At 40.7% G+C, this 14921-nt stretch overlaps 1 protein-coding gene and 1 pseudogene across 1 annotated transcript; both read right to left on the bottom strand.

The window, feature by feature from the left end:
* Positions 1-279: 279 nt before the first annotated feature.
* Mrpl15-ps1 (mitochondrial ribosomal protein L15, pseudogene 1) lies at positions 280-1190 on the bottom strand (annotated as a pseudogene).
* Positions 1191-9333: 8143 nt separating this feature from the next.
* On the bottom strand, positions 9334-13082 carry Pcdhb11 (protocadherin beta 11). Its single transcript, NM_001408760.1, has one exon. It carries the CDS (start codon positions 12856-12858, stop codon positions 10465-10467), a length of 2394 nt encoding a protein of 797 aa, NP_001395689.1. The 5' UTR covers positions 12859-13082; the 3' UTR covers positions 9334-10464.
* Between the last annotated feature and the right edge of the window lie 1839 nt (positions 13083-14921).

The raw sequence follows: 14921 nt of genomic DNA, 5'->3' as shown, positions 1-14921 counted from the left end.
CAACCAGAAATTTCTACATATGATTTTGTCAAATTAAGTTTTGCTTGTAAGAATATATTTTATTTTTATTTTTAAGCATTTTTTATCACCCTTCCAAAGAATGCCACCATTTGGATTTTCGAGACATAGACCCTCAAAGACTCAGCTTCTCTGTGCAATATTACACACTACATAGAAAAAGGTCAAAAGATCTGACCACAGTGATGGCCAGTATCAACCCCGAGGCTTTAAGACCCAGAAGAAGTCATGTTTCAGCCCTGTCTGGCTCAAAAGTCTGCTTTACTGGAAGGGAGTTAAGGAGCTGTAATACTCGAGGAGATTCTCATCTGTTTGTTTTAGAATTTTCTTATCTGCCATATTCACCACCCAGCCAGGAGCAAGACCAATGAAAATCTGCCTTGGATCCTTCCAAATGCTGAGCATTCTGAGAGTTTACCTTTCATGATAGCAGGAAGGACATAGCCAAACTTCAAGGTGCATTCAAGTCTTGCTTTGGGAAACTTGGCAGGGTTGGTCAGGTACCCTCATTCCTTCACATTGGTATAATAGGGTACCAGTGCTTCAGGTAGGAATATTTGCTTTGGAATGTGCTGTCCTTGCAGAAAGAATGGAACAGGCTTGTACAAAATCTCCAGACTTCATGGGTCATAAATGGCTGTAGTAACAACACCGCCATTTATCGATTGTAGCAATTGAAGCCAACTGCACCTCAATATTAATTTTTGCTTGAAAAATATCAGAACCCTCTTCAACTAGCTGGATCCCATAATTGCTTTTAAGTACTTGGATGGTCACACCTCTCCCATTCACAATCTGGGTGAGGTCAATAAGTTGAGTTTGACCAACTCAACAAAAGTCAATGGATGCTGTAGTCTTCTGAGACTCAAAGGCAGGTATTAGTGTCTAAAACTATGTCCTGCATTAAATCCATATTTTCGGATTCAGGTGTAAAATGGAGTCCGCTCTCCCTCAAAGTCCAGCTGAGGCTGGATTCTTCTCTGCTTTTCTCCTTTTTGACCTCTGCCACATTTCCTACTTCTCCCATCTCTTGGATGTCTTTCCTGTTTTCTGGAATCAGGGTTGGGCTTCAGGATATCCAGGTTCACTTGCAAGGACCACTACAGCTCCAGGTTGGTCCCACAGCTGTGTACCATGCCAGTCATGAATCTTTCCAGGGGCCAAGAATACATTTAAATACATTTTCAAACAAACTAAAAAGCAACTATTTGTTTATATAAGACTATTGAGTAGACGGATCCACTTTCTTGTGTAAACTTTAAATTCTATTTTGTTCAAGAAGGTAAACATAATGGACATATAGAAAAATTAATTATACTTTTTATAGTTAATAATTTTTGCTTTGAAATATACCATTCATCTAGGAGGAAAAAGTGATAATTGTATACTCATTGAATGTCTATAATGTTATTCAGCTCAACTTAGACAATAAATATAATAGGCTAAATCCCAAGATAATTTGCCCCTCTACTGTTTGATTATTTCTCCAAATGATGGGCAGTCTTCATGTGTAGTTGTACTATGACCATCGAAACATGACTATTCCAGTTGCTCCACATCTCTGTTAACACTTGGTGCTGTCATCTCAATTTTTAGAACATTACTGCATGTGTGGTGATTTCATAGAGTAAATTTAATTAGTATTGGTCTGTCATTCATGAAGTTTTGTACATTTTCATGTTTACCAACCATCAGGTTACTGTCTTCTGAGATGCTTGTTCATGCCATGTGTGAACACACATGCTTGTTCGCGTGTGTGTTTGTGTGTGTGTGTGTGTGTGTGTGTGTGTGTGTGTGTGTGTGTGTGTGTGTGTCTTCTCTTTGCTTGTTGAAGTACCTTGTATATTCTGGGTATAATTTTTCAGATATATAATGTTCAAATATTTCCCACTGTATGTCTTGAATTTGCTCAATTCATATTGGACTTTAATCAATGAAACACCTTAATTGTGTTTAGTTTGATTTGGTAATACCTTTATTTATTGCATATCTTTTGTTTACATTTCAAATGTTATTCCCTTTCCCAGTTTCCCATCCACAAACGCGCTATCCCATAGGCCTCCCCATACTTCTATGAGGGTGTTTCTCCACCCACCCACCCCTTCCTTCATCCCCCCACTGACATTCCCCTACATACGCAGCTGGAGCCATGGGGCTGTCCAGGTGTACTCTTTGGATGGTGGTTTAGTCCGTGGGAGCTCTGTTGGTTGGTATTGTTCTTATGGGGTTGCAAACCTCTTCACCTCCTTCAATCCTTTCTCTAACTCCTCTATTGGGGACCCTGTTCTCAGTTCAATGGTTGGCTGCCAGCATCCACCTCTGTATTTGTCATGCTGGCAGAGCCTCTCAGGAGACAGATATATCAGGCTTCTGTCAGCTTGCACTTCTTGGCATTAGCAATATTGTCTGGGTTTGGTGGCTGTGTGTGGGCTGGATCCCCAGGTAGGTCAGTCTCTGTTCCAAACTTTGTTTCCATATTTTCTCCTGTGAATATTTTTATTACCCCTTCTAAGAAGAACTGAAGCATCTACACTTTGGTTGTCCTTCTTCTTGAGCTTCGTGTGGTCTGTGGATTGTATCTTGGGTAATCTGAGCTTTTGAGCTAATATCCACTTATCAGTGAGTGCATACCATGTGTGTTCTTTTATGACTGGGTTACCTCACTCAGGATGATATTTTCTAGTCCCATCTATTTGCCTATGATTTTCATGAAGTCATTGTCTCTAATAGCTGAGTAGTACTCCGTTGTGTAGATGTACCACATTTTCTGTAACCATTCCTCTGTCAAGGGACATCTGGGTTCTTTCCAGTCTCCATCTATTATAAATAAGGCTGCTATGAACATAGTGGAGCATATGTCCTTGTTATGTGTTGGAACATCTTTTGTGTGTATGCCAAGGAGTGGTATAGCTGGGTCCTCAGGTAGTACCTCCAGACTGATTTCCAGAGTGGTTGTACTAGCTTGCAATCCCACCAACAATGGAGGAGTATTCCTCTTTCTCCACATCCTCGCCAGCATCTGCAGTCACCTGAGTTTTTGATCTTAGCCATTCTGACTGGTATGAGGTAGAGTCTCAGGATTCTTTTGATTCGCATTTCCCTGATGACTAAGGATGTTGAACATTTCTTTAGGTATTTCTCAGACAAATGGTATTGCTCAGTTGAGAATTCTTTGTTTAGCTCTGTAGCCCATTTTAGTAGGGTTATTTGACTCTCTGGAGTCTACCTGAGTTCTTTGTATATATTGGATAATAACCCTCTATCAGATGTAGGATTGGTTAAGATCTTTTCCCAATCTGATGGTTACCATTTTGTCCTATTGACAGTGTCCGTTGCCTTATAGAACCTTTGCAACTTTATGAAGTCCCATTTGTGGTTCTTGATCTTAGACCATAAGCCTTTGGTTTTTCTCTTCAGGAAATTTTCCTCAGTGCCCATGTGTTCGAGGCTCACTCTCAATTTTTCTTCTAATAGTTTGAGTGTATCTGGTTTATGTAGAGGACCTGGATCCACTTGGTCTTGAGCTTTTTATAGGGTGGTAAGAATGGTTTGATTCTTCTACATGCTGACCACCAGATGAATCAGCACAATTTCTTGAAACTGCTGTTTTTTTCCCACTTGATGGTTTTAGCTCCTTTGTCAAAGATCAAGTGACCGCAAGTGTGTGGGTTCATTTCTGTGTCTTCTGTGGGTTCATTTCTATTCCATTGATCTACCTGTTTATCTCTGTACCAATATCATACAGTTTTTTTTATCACCATTGCTCTGTAATATAGCTTTAGGTCAGGGATGGTAATTTCCCCAGAAGTTCTTTTATTGTTGAGGATAGCTTTCACTATCCTGGGTTTTTTGTTATTCCAAATGAATTTGCGGTTATACCTTTCCACTTTGGATCTTTTTTTTTTTTTTTTTTTTTTTTTTTTCGGAGCTGGGGACCGAACCCAGGGCCTTGCGCTTCCTAGGCAAGCGCTCTACCACTGAGCTAAATCCCCAACCCCTTACCTTTCCACTTTGTTTATGACTTTTAAATCTCCATAATTCAATTCAATACAGATATTCATTTTTAATATGTGTATATCAGGGAGTCTTGTGGAAGAGTGGGGGATATAATTGACCAATCTGGAGGGGTCAAGGACACTGCCCAAGATCTACAGGGTCAACTAACGTGGGCCCCTGGGGACTCATAGACACTCACAGATACACTCAAACCAGGAAGCATGCAGGGGCTAGACCTAGGCCCCCTACACATTTTTAGCAAATGAGCAACTTGGTCTTCATGTGGGATTCCTAACAAGTGGAGTGTGGATGTTTCCATCTTTATTTCCTGCCACTGGATCCCCTCCCCCTACCTGGACTGCCTGGTTGGGCCTCAGTGGGAGAGGATGTGCCTAGTCATGATGGCACTAGATGTCTCAGAGTGGGGTGATACCCAAGGGGGGACTTCCCCTTCTCTGAGGAGAAGAGGAGTGGGCAACAGGGGAAGATACTTGTAAGTGGGACTTCAAGGAGGGAGCAGGCTGTGATTGGAATGTAAAGTGAGTAAAAATAAGTAAATAATTCTTGGAGAATAACGTGTGTATATTTTGAAAGTTTCCCTTTCAGAAACAAACGTATTAGATACTTAAAGCATGCATTTTTTATTTCAAAATATCTTTATATCATGTTACAAATCTTATGTACCCTTCCAGAGGGGCTGTCATTGCCCTGTATTGGGGTGGTTACAGGTTTGCCCAGTGTTCCAGTTTTCTCTTTGAAGATCATGTAATACTCTTCTTTTCATTACTCCAGACTCATCCCAGATTTTGTTGAGAGGAAAGTCTCATTTTTCAAAGCTGTCTATTTTTAATGAGTAATTTTAAAATTATAAAACTGGGAAATGCAGAAAATTCTAACCCTGTCCTCACCCTCTGCAACCTTCATTATAGATATCCTCTGTCACACTGGTCTGTTTCTTACAGTTTATGAGCCTACATTTTTAATACTGAGTCCATATTTTAAGTTGAGGTTCGTTCTTTATGCCTCTGAGCATGAATCAATTTAATGTCACATACACATATTTTTAGAATGTCATAGTTTCACTGTCTCTTCCTGTCTTTAGTTAGGGTTTTTATTGCTGCAACAAAGCAAAAACAAGGTGGGGAAAGAAATATTTATTTGGCATACACTTAGAGATCCATAGTCTATCACTGGAGGAAGTCAGGACAAGAACTCATGCCAGACTGGAACCTGGAGGCAAGAGCTGATGCACAGGCCATGGAGGGGTGCTACTTACTGGCTTGCTACTCATAACTTGCTCAGCCTGCTTTTTTTCTAGAATCTAGAACCACTGGCCCAAAGATGGTACCACCCACAATGGGATGCACCCTTCCTCTTTGATCACTAATTGAGAAAATGTCTTGAAGCTGGATCTCATGGAGGCATTTTTTTCTCAACTGAGGCTCCTTCCTCCCCGATAACTCTAACTTGTGTCATATGGTACACAAACTCAGGCAGTACAACTGATCCCTTGTCAACCTCACATACAAACACATGATCTTCTGGGCTCCTCCAAAGGGATTAGAGAACTTCTTCATCTCTGCCCTGTATAGCACACATAGCTTATCTTCTGGGTTTCAGCTGACTACATTCTATTGTTGCTGATATTCTTGGTGGTCATCCTATGGTACTGGCATCTCTAATAAGCTGTGGTCTTCCACTGCAATTACGCTGCATTTTCACTAATAACCTCTCATAGGCTTTCTTCATGGTGCCAAGCCTCAACTTCTTTGCATGAACCCTTCGGTACTATCACTTCAATGGCCACTAACCAATGGTCTTTCCTGGTCTCTTACAGTGCCAAGCCTCAGCTGCTCTCCATGACTCCTTCATGGCTTTAAACAAGTACCACCTAGATGATTCTTACATATTAGCAAGTCTGGCTGCCAGAATGAGGGACAACCTTGGCTATCTCTGGAAGACAGCTTCTTTGTGTTTTCTAAAAATATTTCCCAGAAGATTTCACCTCAGTGATGCCACACTATTTCTAATCATCACTGATTTCTCAGCTTCAGCCAACCAGTATCAATTGTTCCAGAAACACAAACGTTCTACTTTAAGAGTTCTGGTATCTTGTTAATCTCAGTTGATTCTTCAGCTAACCAGAACCAAAGAATCTTAAATCAAAATAACAAATGACCTTAGTAGAGTCTTTAATCTTTCCTTTGAAATGTCACATTCTTGCCTTCCAACCTCCTAAGAACATTCCTCAGAAGTCTTAACACTTTACGGCTCCTCTAGCCCAAAGTTCTAAAGCTCTTCCACAATCCTCCTCCAAAGATGATCAGTACTGTCACAAAAATACCCCAGTCCTGGTACCAAATTGTTTTAGTTGGGGTTTCTATTGCTGTGATGAAACACCATGAGCAAAAGGCATGTTGGGGAGGAAATGGTTTATTCAGCTTCACATTGCTGTTCATCACCAAAGTAAGCCGGTAATAATCAACTCTTTGTGGATCTTGCATCAGCTCCTGCCTCCAGGATTCTGTCCTGTTTGATTTCCTGTCCAGATTTCCTTTGGTGATGAACAGTGATTGGAATAAACCATTTCAGCCCTAACTTGCTTTTTGGTCATGATGTTTTCTTGAAGCAATAGAAACCCTAACTAAGACACTTCCCATCCTCTAAATCTAATTTTTTCTTTCTCCTTTCCCATTAGAATCTTTGGAAATCACTGGTAGTTTTTCTGCCTACATAGTCAGAATTTTATAGTATTTTAAATCAGCTTAACTCCTATGAATAATGTGCACATAAGCTTCTCAATGGTGTTCTGTAGGTTGATATCCAACTTCTTTCTGCTCAATAACAATACCTTTTGGGTGGGCCCATAGAGCCAGAGGACTCTTTAACTAGCATCCCCTGGAAATAGGGTTACAAATGGATTTGTTGGGACCCAATCTGGTCCTCTGGAAAGGTAGAAAATGTTCTGAACTACTGAACAATCCTTCCAGCCTCTCCTCTATATCACTTAAAAAGATTTGTTTTTATTTATTTTGTGTTGTGTGTATTTGAATAGGTATCTTGAGGGTGTAAAGGTCCTTAAAGAGGGTGTTGGATTCCTCAGAGGTAGAGTTAAAGGCAGTTGTGGTAATTCACAGACAGTGGGTTCTGAAATTCAATCTCAGATCCACTTGCTCTTAAATTCTGATCCGTCTCTTCAAGGTCTTAATTTTTTTCTGAATTTACTTTAGGTATCTTAGATCAGTATGCATTCTACCCACCAATTCCTTATTTGTTTGTTTCTATGAAGTTTTACAATTTATATAGTTTTATACAGATATATCTTTGCTAAGAAATTGACTTTCAGTATTACATTTCAATCTTTTATAAAATTCTCTCTTAATTATTAGCTTAATTATTCCTTGTTTCAAAAGTATTAACCTTTCTTATTTTTTGACATTGTTAGTTGATTTTAGCATATAGATCTTCTAGGTCAAAAGTTGTTTTCTCTTCTTGGTTTTCTTTATATTATCCAGTTTGTGACATCCATTTACTTATTGTTGGATATTTATGTAAAATCTGAGATGATCATGACACGATTCTCCTCTTCTAGAAGGAGCTCAGCCTTTGCTCTCAGCTTGATAGCGCACTATCTTGTGCAGTCACTCTAATTTAAACGGTTGCTGAACTGTGTGAAGGTTCTCTTCCAAGCACATGAGCATGACACGTTTCACATTGCAAACATGAATTCTCTGCAGTTGGTTTGAAGGGAGGCCCCAGGCTCTACTCTTTATACTTTGTACAGGATCTCCTTCTGCCTTCAGAGAGTTTTCAAGTTACAGTTTCGGTCTTCTCTCCTGGGTACTGAATTGAGATGTGACAAGGAGAACTGGCCCTGATATCAAGTCTTCCCTTCGGTCAGAGCACTTGAACTACCGTGTATATCATGCACCTGTTAACTACTCATTGCCCAAACTATGTGTTGGACTCAGTTCTCATAATCAGCTTCCGGTTGCTTTGAAAGGATAACATGACATTTAGTCAATTTTTTTGTGATTGTTTTCTGCTGTCAGATAATCCATCTAAGTTGGAAGGGAATTCTACCAAACAAATGCTTAATCTTTAATTTAATATTTTAAAACGAATATATTTTGTGACTTTTGGTCATGAAGGAAGAGAGGGAGTATTTCTCCCTAATGCTGGGGAGATTGAACCTAGAGATTTTTACCTTTGAGGCAAATGCATGCACGTCTGTTGGGCTACAACAGCTGTAACAATCCTGGATAGCAAATCAGAATAGGCATCCTGGCACAAAATGGGTAAGTCATTAGTGTTGTCTGTCAAATTTAAGTCTTTCGATATGTTTAAAAAGTACATTTCTAAGAAAAGAAGTCATCAGAAATTTTCTTTTTTATTTCATTATATCCTTAGGGGGAAAACATTAATTCAGGGAAGTTTGCAAATACTTAAACTCCAGAGGAAAAACACTTGAGATTTAAAAACAAATAAATATTAAACACGATTAATGTTTATGTACACGAATGAAGGAAACCCAGTGAATGCATACTAACTAAAAAGCAACACATATAAATTATATTACATAGTAGATTATGAACCAAGCTCTTCAATTTTCATATTTTGCAAATATGTCAACAAAGTTTTTTGCAGTTTTATCCACAAAAACTTAACTAGTTGGAAATCACATAGTAAGATTATTTAAGTCATTGAATGTAAGTTATTTTTTAATTCAGTTACATTTATTATAGTTCAAATCAATTAAGAACCAATATATTAAAGTGAAAAATTTGAGAACTAATAACCAGAATCAAATAGAGTTTTAAAGCTTCAAGAAATTCCTTGGGTCTTTTGAAAGGTGAAGAGCAGCTGCAGGGAAACCAAAGGAAATACGTGTATTAATATAAACCAGAGACAGGGCACAGTGAGTAGCCAGCTTAGAATGTACAGTTTCTGGGGATGTTATCCAGTACCATGCAACCATGCCTTCTGACTCAGTTACTTTTCCTAATTTAAGGATAAAATAGGAAAGATCTGTTTTGGCTCTCAGTTCAAAATTACATGTTGGTAAGGATGGTGAAATACAGGAGCTTGAAGCAACTGCTAACACTGCCTCTCCAGCAGGAAGAAGAAAGCAACAGACACTTGTGCTCTTTGTAACCCTTTGTATAGTCCAGGATCCTAGTGGATGGTGCTGCCCACAGTGGTCCTCCTTGGCTGGTCTTCCCACCTCAATTAACCTAAGCAAGATGATACTTCATAGGTGTGGTTAGAGGTTCTAGATCTCAAGTTGACAACTGAGATTAACTCAAGACCCACAAAAGCTACATTTGCACTTTTATTTCCGAAATACAAGGATGAACAAAAAGTGATTGTTCAACAAAATGAGATCATTAAAGTCTTGATTCTTTCGAAGAACTTCAGTGGTTCCTTTTATTATTCAGATTAGTCTTTAACCAAGATTGTGTCATGCAATTATTTAATAGAATTTGGTTAATTGTTGGTTTGCTTGTATCTTTTTGTTACTTAGAAATGTACGTAGGGCCTGACAGACATGCATGGTCAGCCACTGATTGTGTTTTTAGAGTCTTAACACTTTTATTCAGTGACAGAGATGACAAATTATATACAATGTTACCTCTTTAATGTTTACAAGTGAGCTTTAAAATTTTTAATATAATTCATAGACCAATGTTCTAGATATGTGGTGAGCAAAATATTCTATATGCTAGCATATATGGTTCTTACAAGAATAAAAGTTCACAACTCAAATGTATCAATACAGTGATTGCTTGTAGTTCAGAAGACACGTATGTTCATAGACACTAAGAGTAACTAAAAGGAATTTCAACTGTCAGTGAGGCTCACTAAAAGAATGTATGGTTAGCATTTAAGAGTTCTTATGTTTAATACACAGTAGCAATAACATAAAGTGGAAGATATGCGAACACCTGAGCAATAGAAACTTGGAATTATGCACTAAAAAGTCAAGTATCAGCACTTGGGAGACTGGGATAAACAGATGTGTATCAATTTCGGGCCAGCCTGGTGTTAAAGTGAGTTCAAAGATATCCAGAGCTACATAATGAGACCCTGTCTAAAAGCAAAGCAAAACAAACAAAACACCAACCAGCCAGCCAACCAACCAACCAAACAAACAAAAAACCCACAACCAGGTAAAGTAAAATAGATTTTTGTGTGTGTGTAATACTTGAGTTAAAGTAAAACACAAGTTGTAATATACAAAAATTGTGTTTTGTAAAGTCTTAATATTCATTACGCCTGAAAAGGTAATCACAGTGGATACCAAGAATGTAAGAAAAAACAATTTTAGTAATGGAGGACATGCATATGTTTTGATTACAGTGTCAATACTTAGAAAATGATTCACTTTTCTAGGAGAACCATATTGCAATAGAATTGCTAAAAACAAATTCACTGAAACACACACAACAGTTAACTGAATACAAAGCTATCCCTGCAGGGGGTGCTTTCCTTCACTTCTCTCCCAGAATCCTGAAGCATCACGTTGGGAATCATGGGTTTGAGGAATTTGAACTCACCAGACCTAGAATCTCCTGACAGACACACATCATACTGATAGCTCTGGGACAGGGTCCCCATACCGCTGACATCCACCAGATGGCCAGGAAAGTGGCCCTCAGGCACAGAGCAGACACCCAGAGAGGCTGCCCTGGCCCTCCTGCAGAGCCTCACCCCCACGAACAGCAGCACAGACAAGAGGAAGAGAGAAGACACAGAAGCCAAGGCAATGACTAGGTACAGCGTGAGCACCTCTTCATCCCCGTGAATGGGGTCATGCTCCACTTCAGGCAGAGGCAAATAGGGCTGAGAGAAACTATTCACCAGCAGCACGTGAAGTGTGACACTGGTAGAGCGCTGAGGCTCGCCATTGTCCTTGACCAGCAGCAGCAGCCTGTGCTTGGGCACATCGCGCTCGCTCAGCAGCCTGGTGGTGCGCACCTCGCCATTGTGCGCCCACACGCTGAACAGCCCGGGCTCGGTGGCCTTGAGTAACTGGAACGACAGCCAAGCATTCTGGCCAGAGTCGTGATCCACAGCCACTACCTTGGTAACCAGGTAACCAGATTCCGCCTCCCTGGGCAGCAGCTCTGTGCAAGGAGCAGAAGTATTCTGCAGTGGGTAGAGCACGATGGGGTCATTGTCATTGTCGTCCAGCACCACCACGTGCACCAGAACCTGACTGCTGAGCGCAGGATAACCGCCATCTGTGGCGCCCACTTGGAAGTCGAAGGCCTGCAGTGACTCATAGTCCAGTGCCCTGAGAGCAAACAGCTGTCCACTGTCAGGGTTAATGGAGATGAGCGAGGAGAGGGCTAGCTGCTGGTCTTGGAGTTGGAGCAGTGAGTAGGTGATGTGGGCATTGGAGCCTGAGTCTGAGTCTGTGGCACTGATGGTGCCTATGTGCAGGGCGGGGCTGTTGTTCTCTTGCACAAACAGGTTATAGGACGTTTGGGTGAAGGCAGGGGCGTTGTCGTTGATGTCGGACACTTGCACTGTTATGGTGTGCTGGGTTGTGAGCCTGGGTGTGCCCAGGTCTGAGACCGTGATGGTGATGTTGTACTCAGCTCTGTTCTCTCTATCAAGTGGCCCTTCAGTCACTAACATGTAATAATTCTCAAATGTGGGTTTAAGGAGAAATGGGATGTTGTTCGGAATAGAACACATCATTCTTCCATTGTCCCCCGAATCAGAATCAGAAACACTAAAAACAGCAACTGCAGTCTCTGCGGAATTTTCTGGGACCAGGACTGTGAGCTTCCTGATTGTCAACTCTGGGGCGTTGTCATTCACATCCAACACCTGGATAGCCACAGTGCATTTTCCTGAAAGGTCTCCTCCATCCGTGGCTGCGATTTCTATGTTATAATGGCTAATTTCCTCAAAATCCAGCTCTTTGCTCAGACGGATTTCTCCGGTGATTTCGTCTATTACAAATGGTTGAGAATCTCCACCGCCTTGAAACAGAGAATAGGCCACTTTTCCATATATACCAGCATCTAAATCCGTGGCAGAGACCGTGACAATCAAGGTATCAAGGGGGCTATTTTCGAGAATCTGCACCTTATAGAGTGTCCGTATAAACTGGGGGGCGTTATCATTGATGTCCACAACTTCAATGCGAACTGTGGTGGTTCCTGAGCGGCGTGGGGCTCCACCATCCAGAGCAGTGAGGGTTAAAGTGAGCTCAGGCTGCTCCTCCCTATCCAGGGCTCTGTCCAGCACCAGCTCTGGGTATTTCCTGCCATCTGTGCGACTGTGAGTAAGGACGTGGAAATGGAGGTTGGGACTGACTGTGTAGTTCTGAATAGCGTTGCTGCCTATATCAGAGTCCTGAGCTGCCTTCAGGGGAAACACAGTTCCTGTCTGGGCGCTCTCAGGGATTTTTAGAAGCATTTCTGTGTCAGGGAACTCTGGAGAATGATCGTTTATATCTGTGAGCTGCAATTCAGTTTGAAAGAACTGTACAGGGTTTTCCAGTATGATCTGGAAGTGCAGCACACAGGGTTCTGTCACCCCACAAAGCACCTCGCGGTCTAGTTTTACCTTTAAAAGCAAATTCCCAGTCTCTGCATCCAGCTGCAAGAGCTCTTTGTTTCCTTTGTAATGGATTTGAGCTCCTCTAGTGGCCAGTTTCCCCACCTTGAGCCCAAGATCTTTTGCCAAATTAGCCACTAAGTAACCACTCTCTGTTTCTTCTGGTATGGAATATCTAATGGCCTCAGAGCCAGACTTCCACAGTAGTAACAATATAGTAAGAAAAACGACTTGCCTTTGCTCTGGCATTTTTGCTAGCGCTGTCTCCATTGTTCAGATTCAGTCCAGAGGGTGCTGCTTCAGGTTGCTTACAATCCACTTGTGAGGGTCCACGAAGATACTGAAGTAAATCCGATTAGGAACACGTCTTCTTCCCCGATTCTTCCATAAACCCTAACTTACTACTGTCTCCTTTAAACAGCTGCCATAGTTCTGCTTCTTGGCTTAATGAGATGTCTTCCTGGGCGGTCTGAAGAGCTCATTCTTGACACTCTTAAGCCTGCAGCGCCACCAAGCGTCCTCATTTGCTTTTGCACATCATTTTCATTATAAATTAAAAATTTGGTGTGTTTCTTTATACTTTTAGTTTACACAAACAGCCTGAATTGTAAGCTCAGTTTTTATCAACGAAAAGTTCTAATACGATTTTTCTGAATTAATTTTTGAGTGTTAGAATAATTTTATGATAAAATCTTATTATATATGACTATAAAATCAATACATAAATTATTACATAAACACGCAACTTCTATCCCAGTTATATTTTCAGCAAAATGTGTTTTAAATGTATACATTGAAAGATCTGATATTCACCCAATGATGGAGCTATTCATTTTACTTCCTTAGACATTCTTTGTGCTGTAAAGGACATAGGGAATTCTTCATCGATAAATCCATGAGTTATTTTTTAATTTTATTTCTCTTGAATATTTTTTGTATTTCCTTTCAACTGCTATGACATTTCCCCCCTGTCATACCCCTCTCCCTGCTTCTATGAGGATGCTCCCACTCCCACCCACCCACCCACCCACCTCAACCTAAATGCCCTGGCATTACCCTACATTGGGGAAATGAGTCTTCACAGGACCAAGGACTTTTCCTCCCATCGATGTTGGACAATACCATACTCTGCTACAGATGTGACTGGGGTCATGGTTCCCTCCGTGTGTACTCATTGGTTGGTGGTTTAGTCCCTGGGAGCTCTGGTAGGGTCTGGTTGGTTGATATTGTTGTTCTTCCTATGATGTTGCAAACTCCTTCAGATCTTTCAGTCTTTTCTCTAACTCCTCCAATGGAGTCCCCTTGTTCAGTCCAATGGTTAGGTGCAACCATCCTCATCTGTATCAGTAGGACTCAGGCAGAACCTCTCAGGAGACACCCAATTCTGGCTCCTATCAGCAAGCACTTCTTGGTATGAGCAATAGTGACTGGGTTTGGTGGCTGCACAAAGGATGGGTCCTCAGGTGGGGCAATCTCTGGATGACCTTTTCTTCAGTCTCTCTTTGTTCCTTTATTTCCTCCCATGAGTATTTTGTTCTCCCTTCTTAGAAGAAATCAAGAATTCACATTTTGGTTTTACTTTTTGAGCTTCATACATTCTATGAATTTTCTTAGGTATACCAAGGTTTTGGTCTAATATCCACTTATCAGTGAGTGCATACCATGTGTGTTCTTTGGTGACTGGTCTACTTCATTCAGGATGATATTTTCTAGTTCAATCCATTTGCCTAAAAATTTCATGTGGTCATTGTTTTTAATGCTGGAGTAGTACTCCATTGTGTAAAAATATCACAATTTTTGTGTCCATTCCTCTGTTGAGGGACATCTGGGTTCTTTCCATCTTTTGGCTATTATAAGTAAGGCTGCTATGAACATAGTGAAGAATGTGTTCTTATATGTTGGAGAATATTTTGCCTGTATGCCCAAGGGTGGTATAGCTGGGTCCTCAGGTAGTACTATGTCCAATTTTCTGAGGAACCACCAGACTGATTTCCAAAGTGGTTGTATGAGCTTGCAATTCCACCAACAATGGAGGAGTGTTCCTCTTTCTCCACTTCCTCACCAGCATCTGTTGTTACCTGAGATTTTGATCTTAGCCATTCTGACTGGTGTGAGGTGGAATCTCCGGGTTGTTTTGATTTACATTTTCCTGATGACTAAGGATGTTGAACTTTTCTTTAGTTGCCTCTCGGCCATTTGGTATTCGTCAATTGAGAATTTTTCTTTAGCTGTGGACCCCATTTTTAATAGGATTATTTGATTCTCTGGAGTCTAACTTCTTGAGTTCTTTGTATATATTAGGTATTAGCCCTCTATCACGTGTAGGAATAGTA

Source organism: Rattus norvegicus, chromosome 18 (genome assembly GCF_036323735.1).
Source record: "Rattus norvegicus strain BN/NHsdMcwi chromosome 18, GRCr8, whole genome shotgun sequence".
In the NCBI taxonomy this organism is placed as follows: Eukaryota; Metazoa; Chordata; class Mammalia; order Rodentia; family Muridae; genus Rattus; species Rattus norvegicus.
Note: the sequence above shows the minus strand (reverse complement) of the source record. Positions and strands in the feature narration are given on the sequence as shown.

Coding starts and splice junctions, on each gene's coding strand:
- Pcdhb11 (NM_001408760.1), bottom strand. CDS start 12,858: ATGGAGACAGCGCTAGCAAAAATGCCAGAGCAAAGGCAAGTCGTTTTT.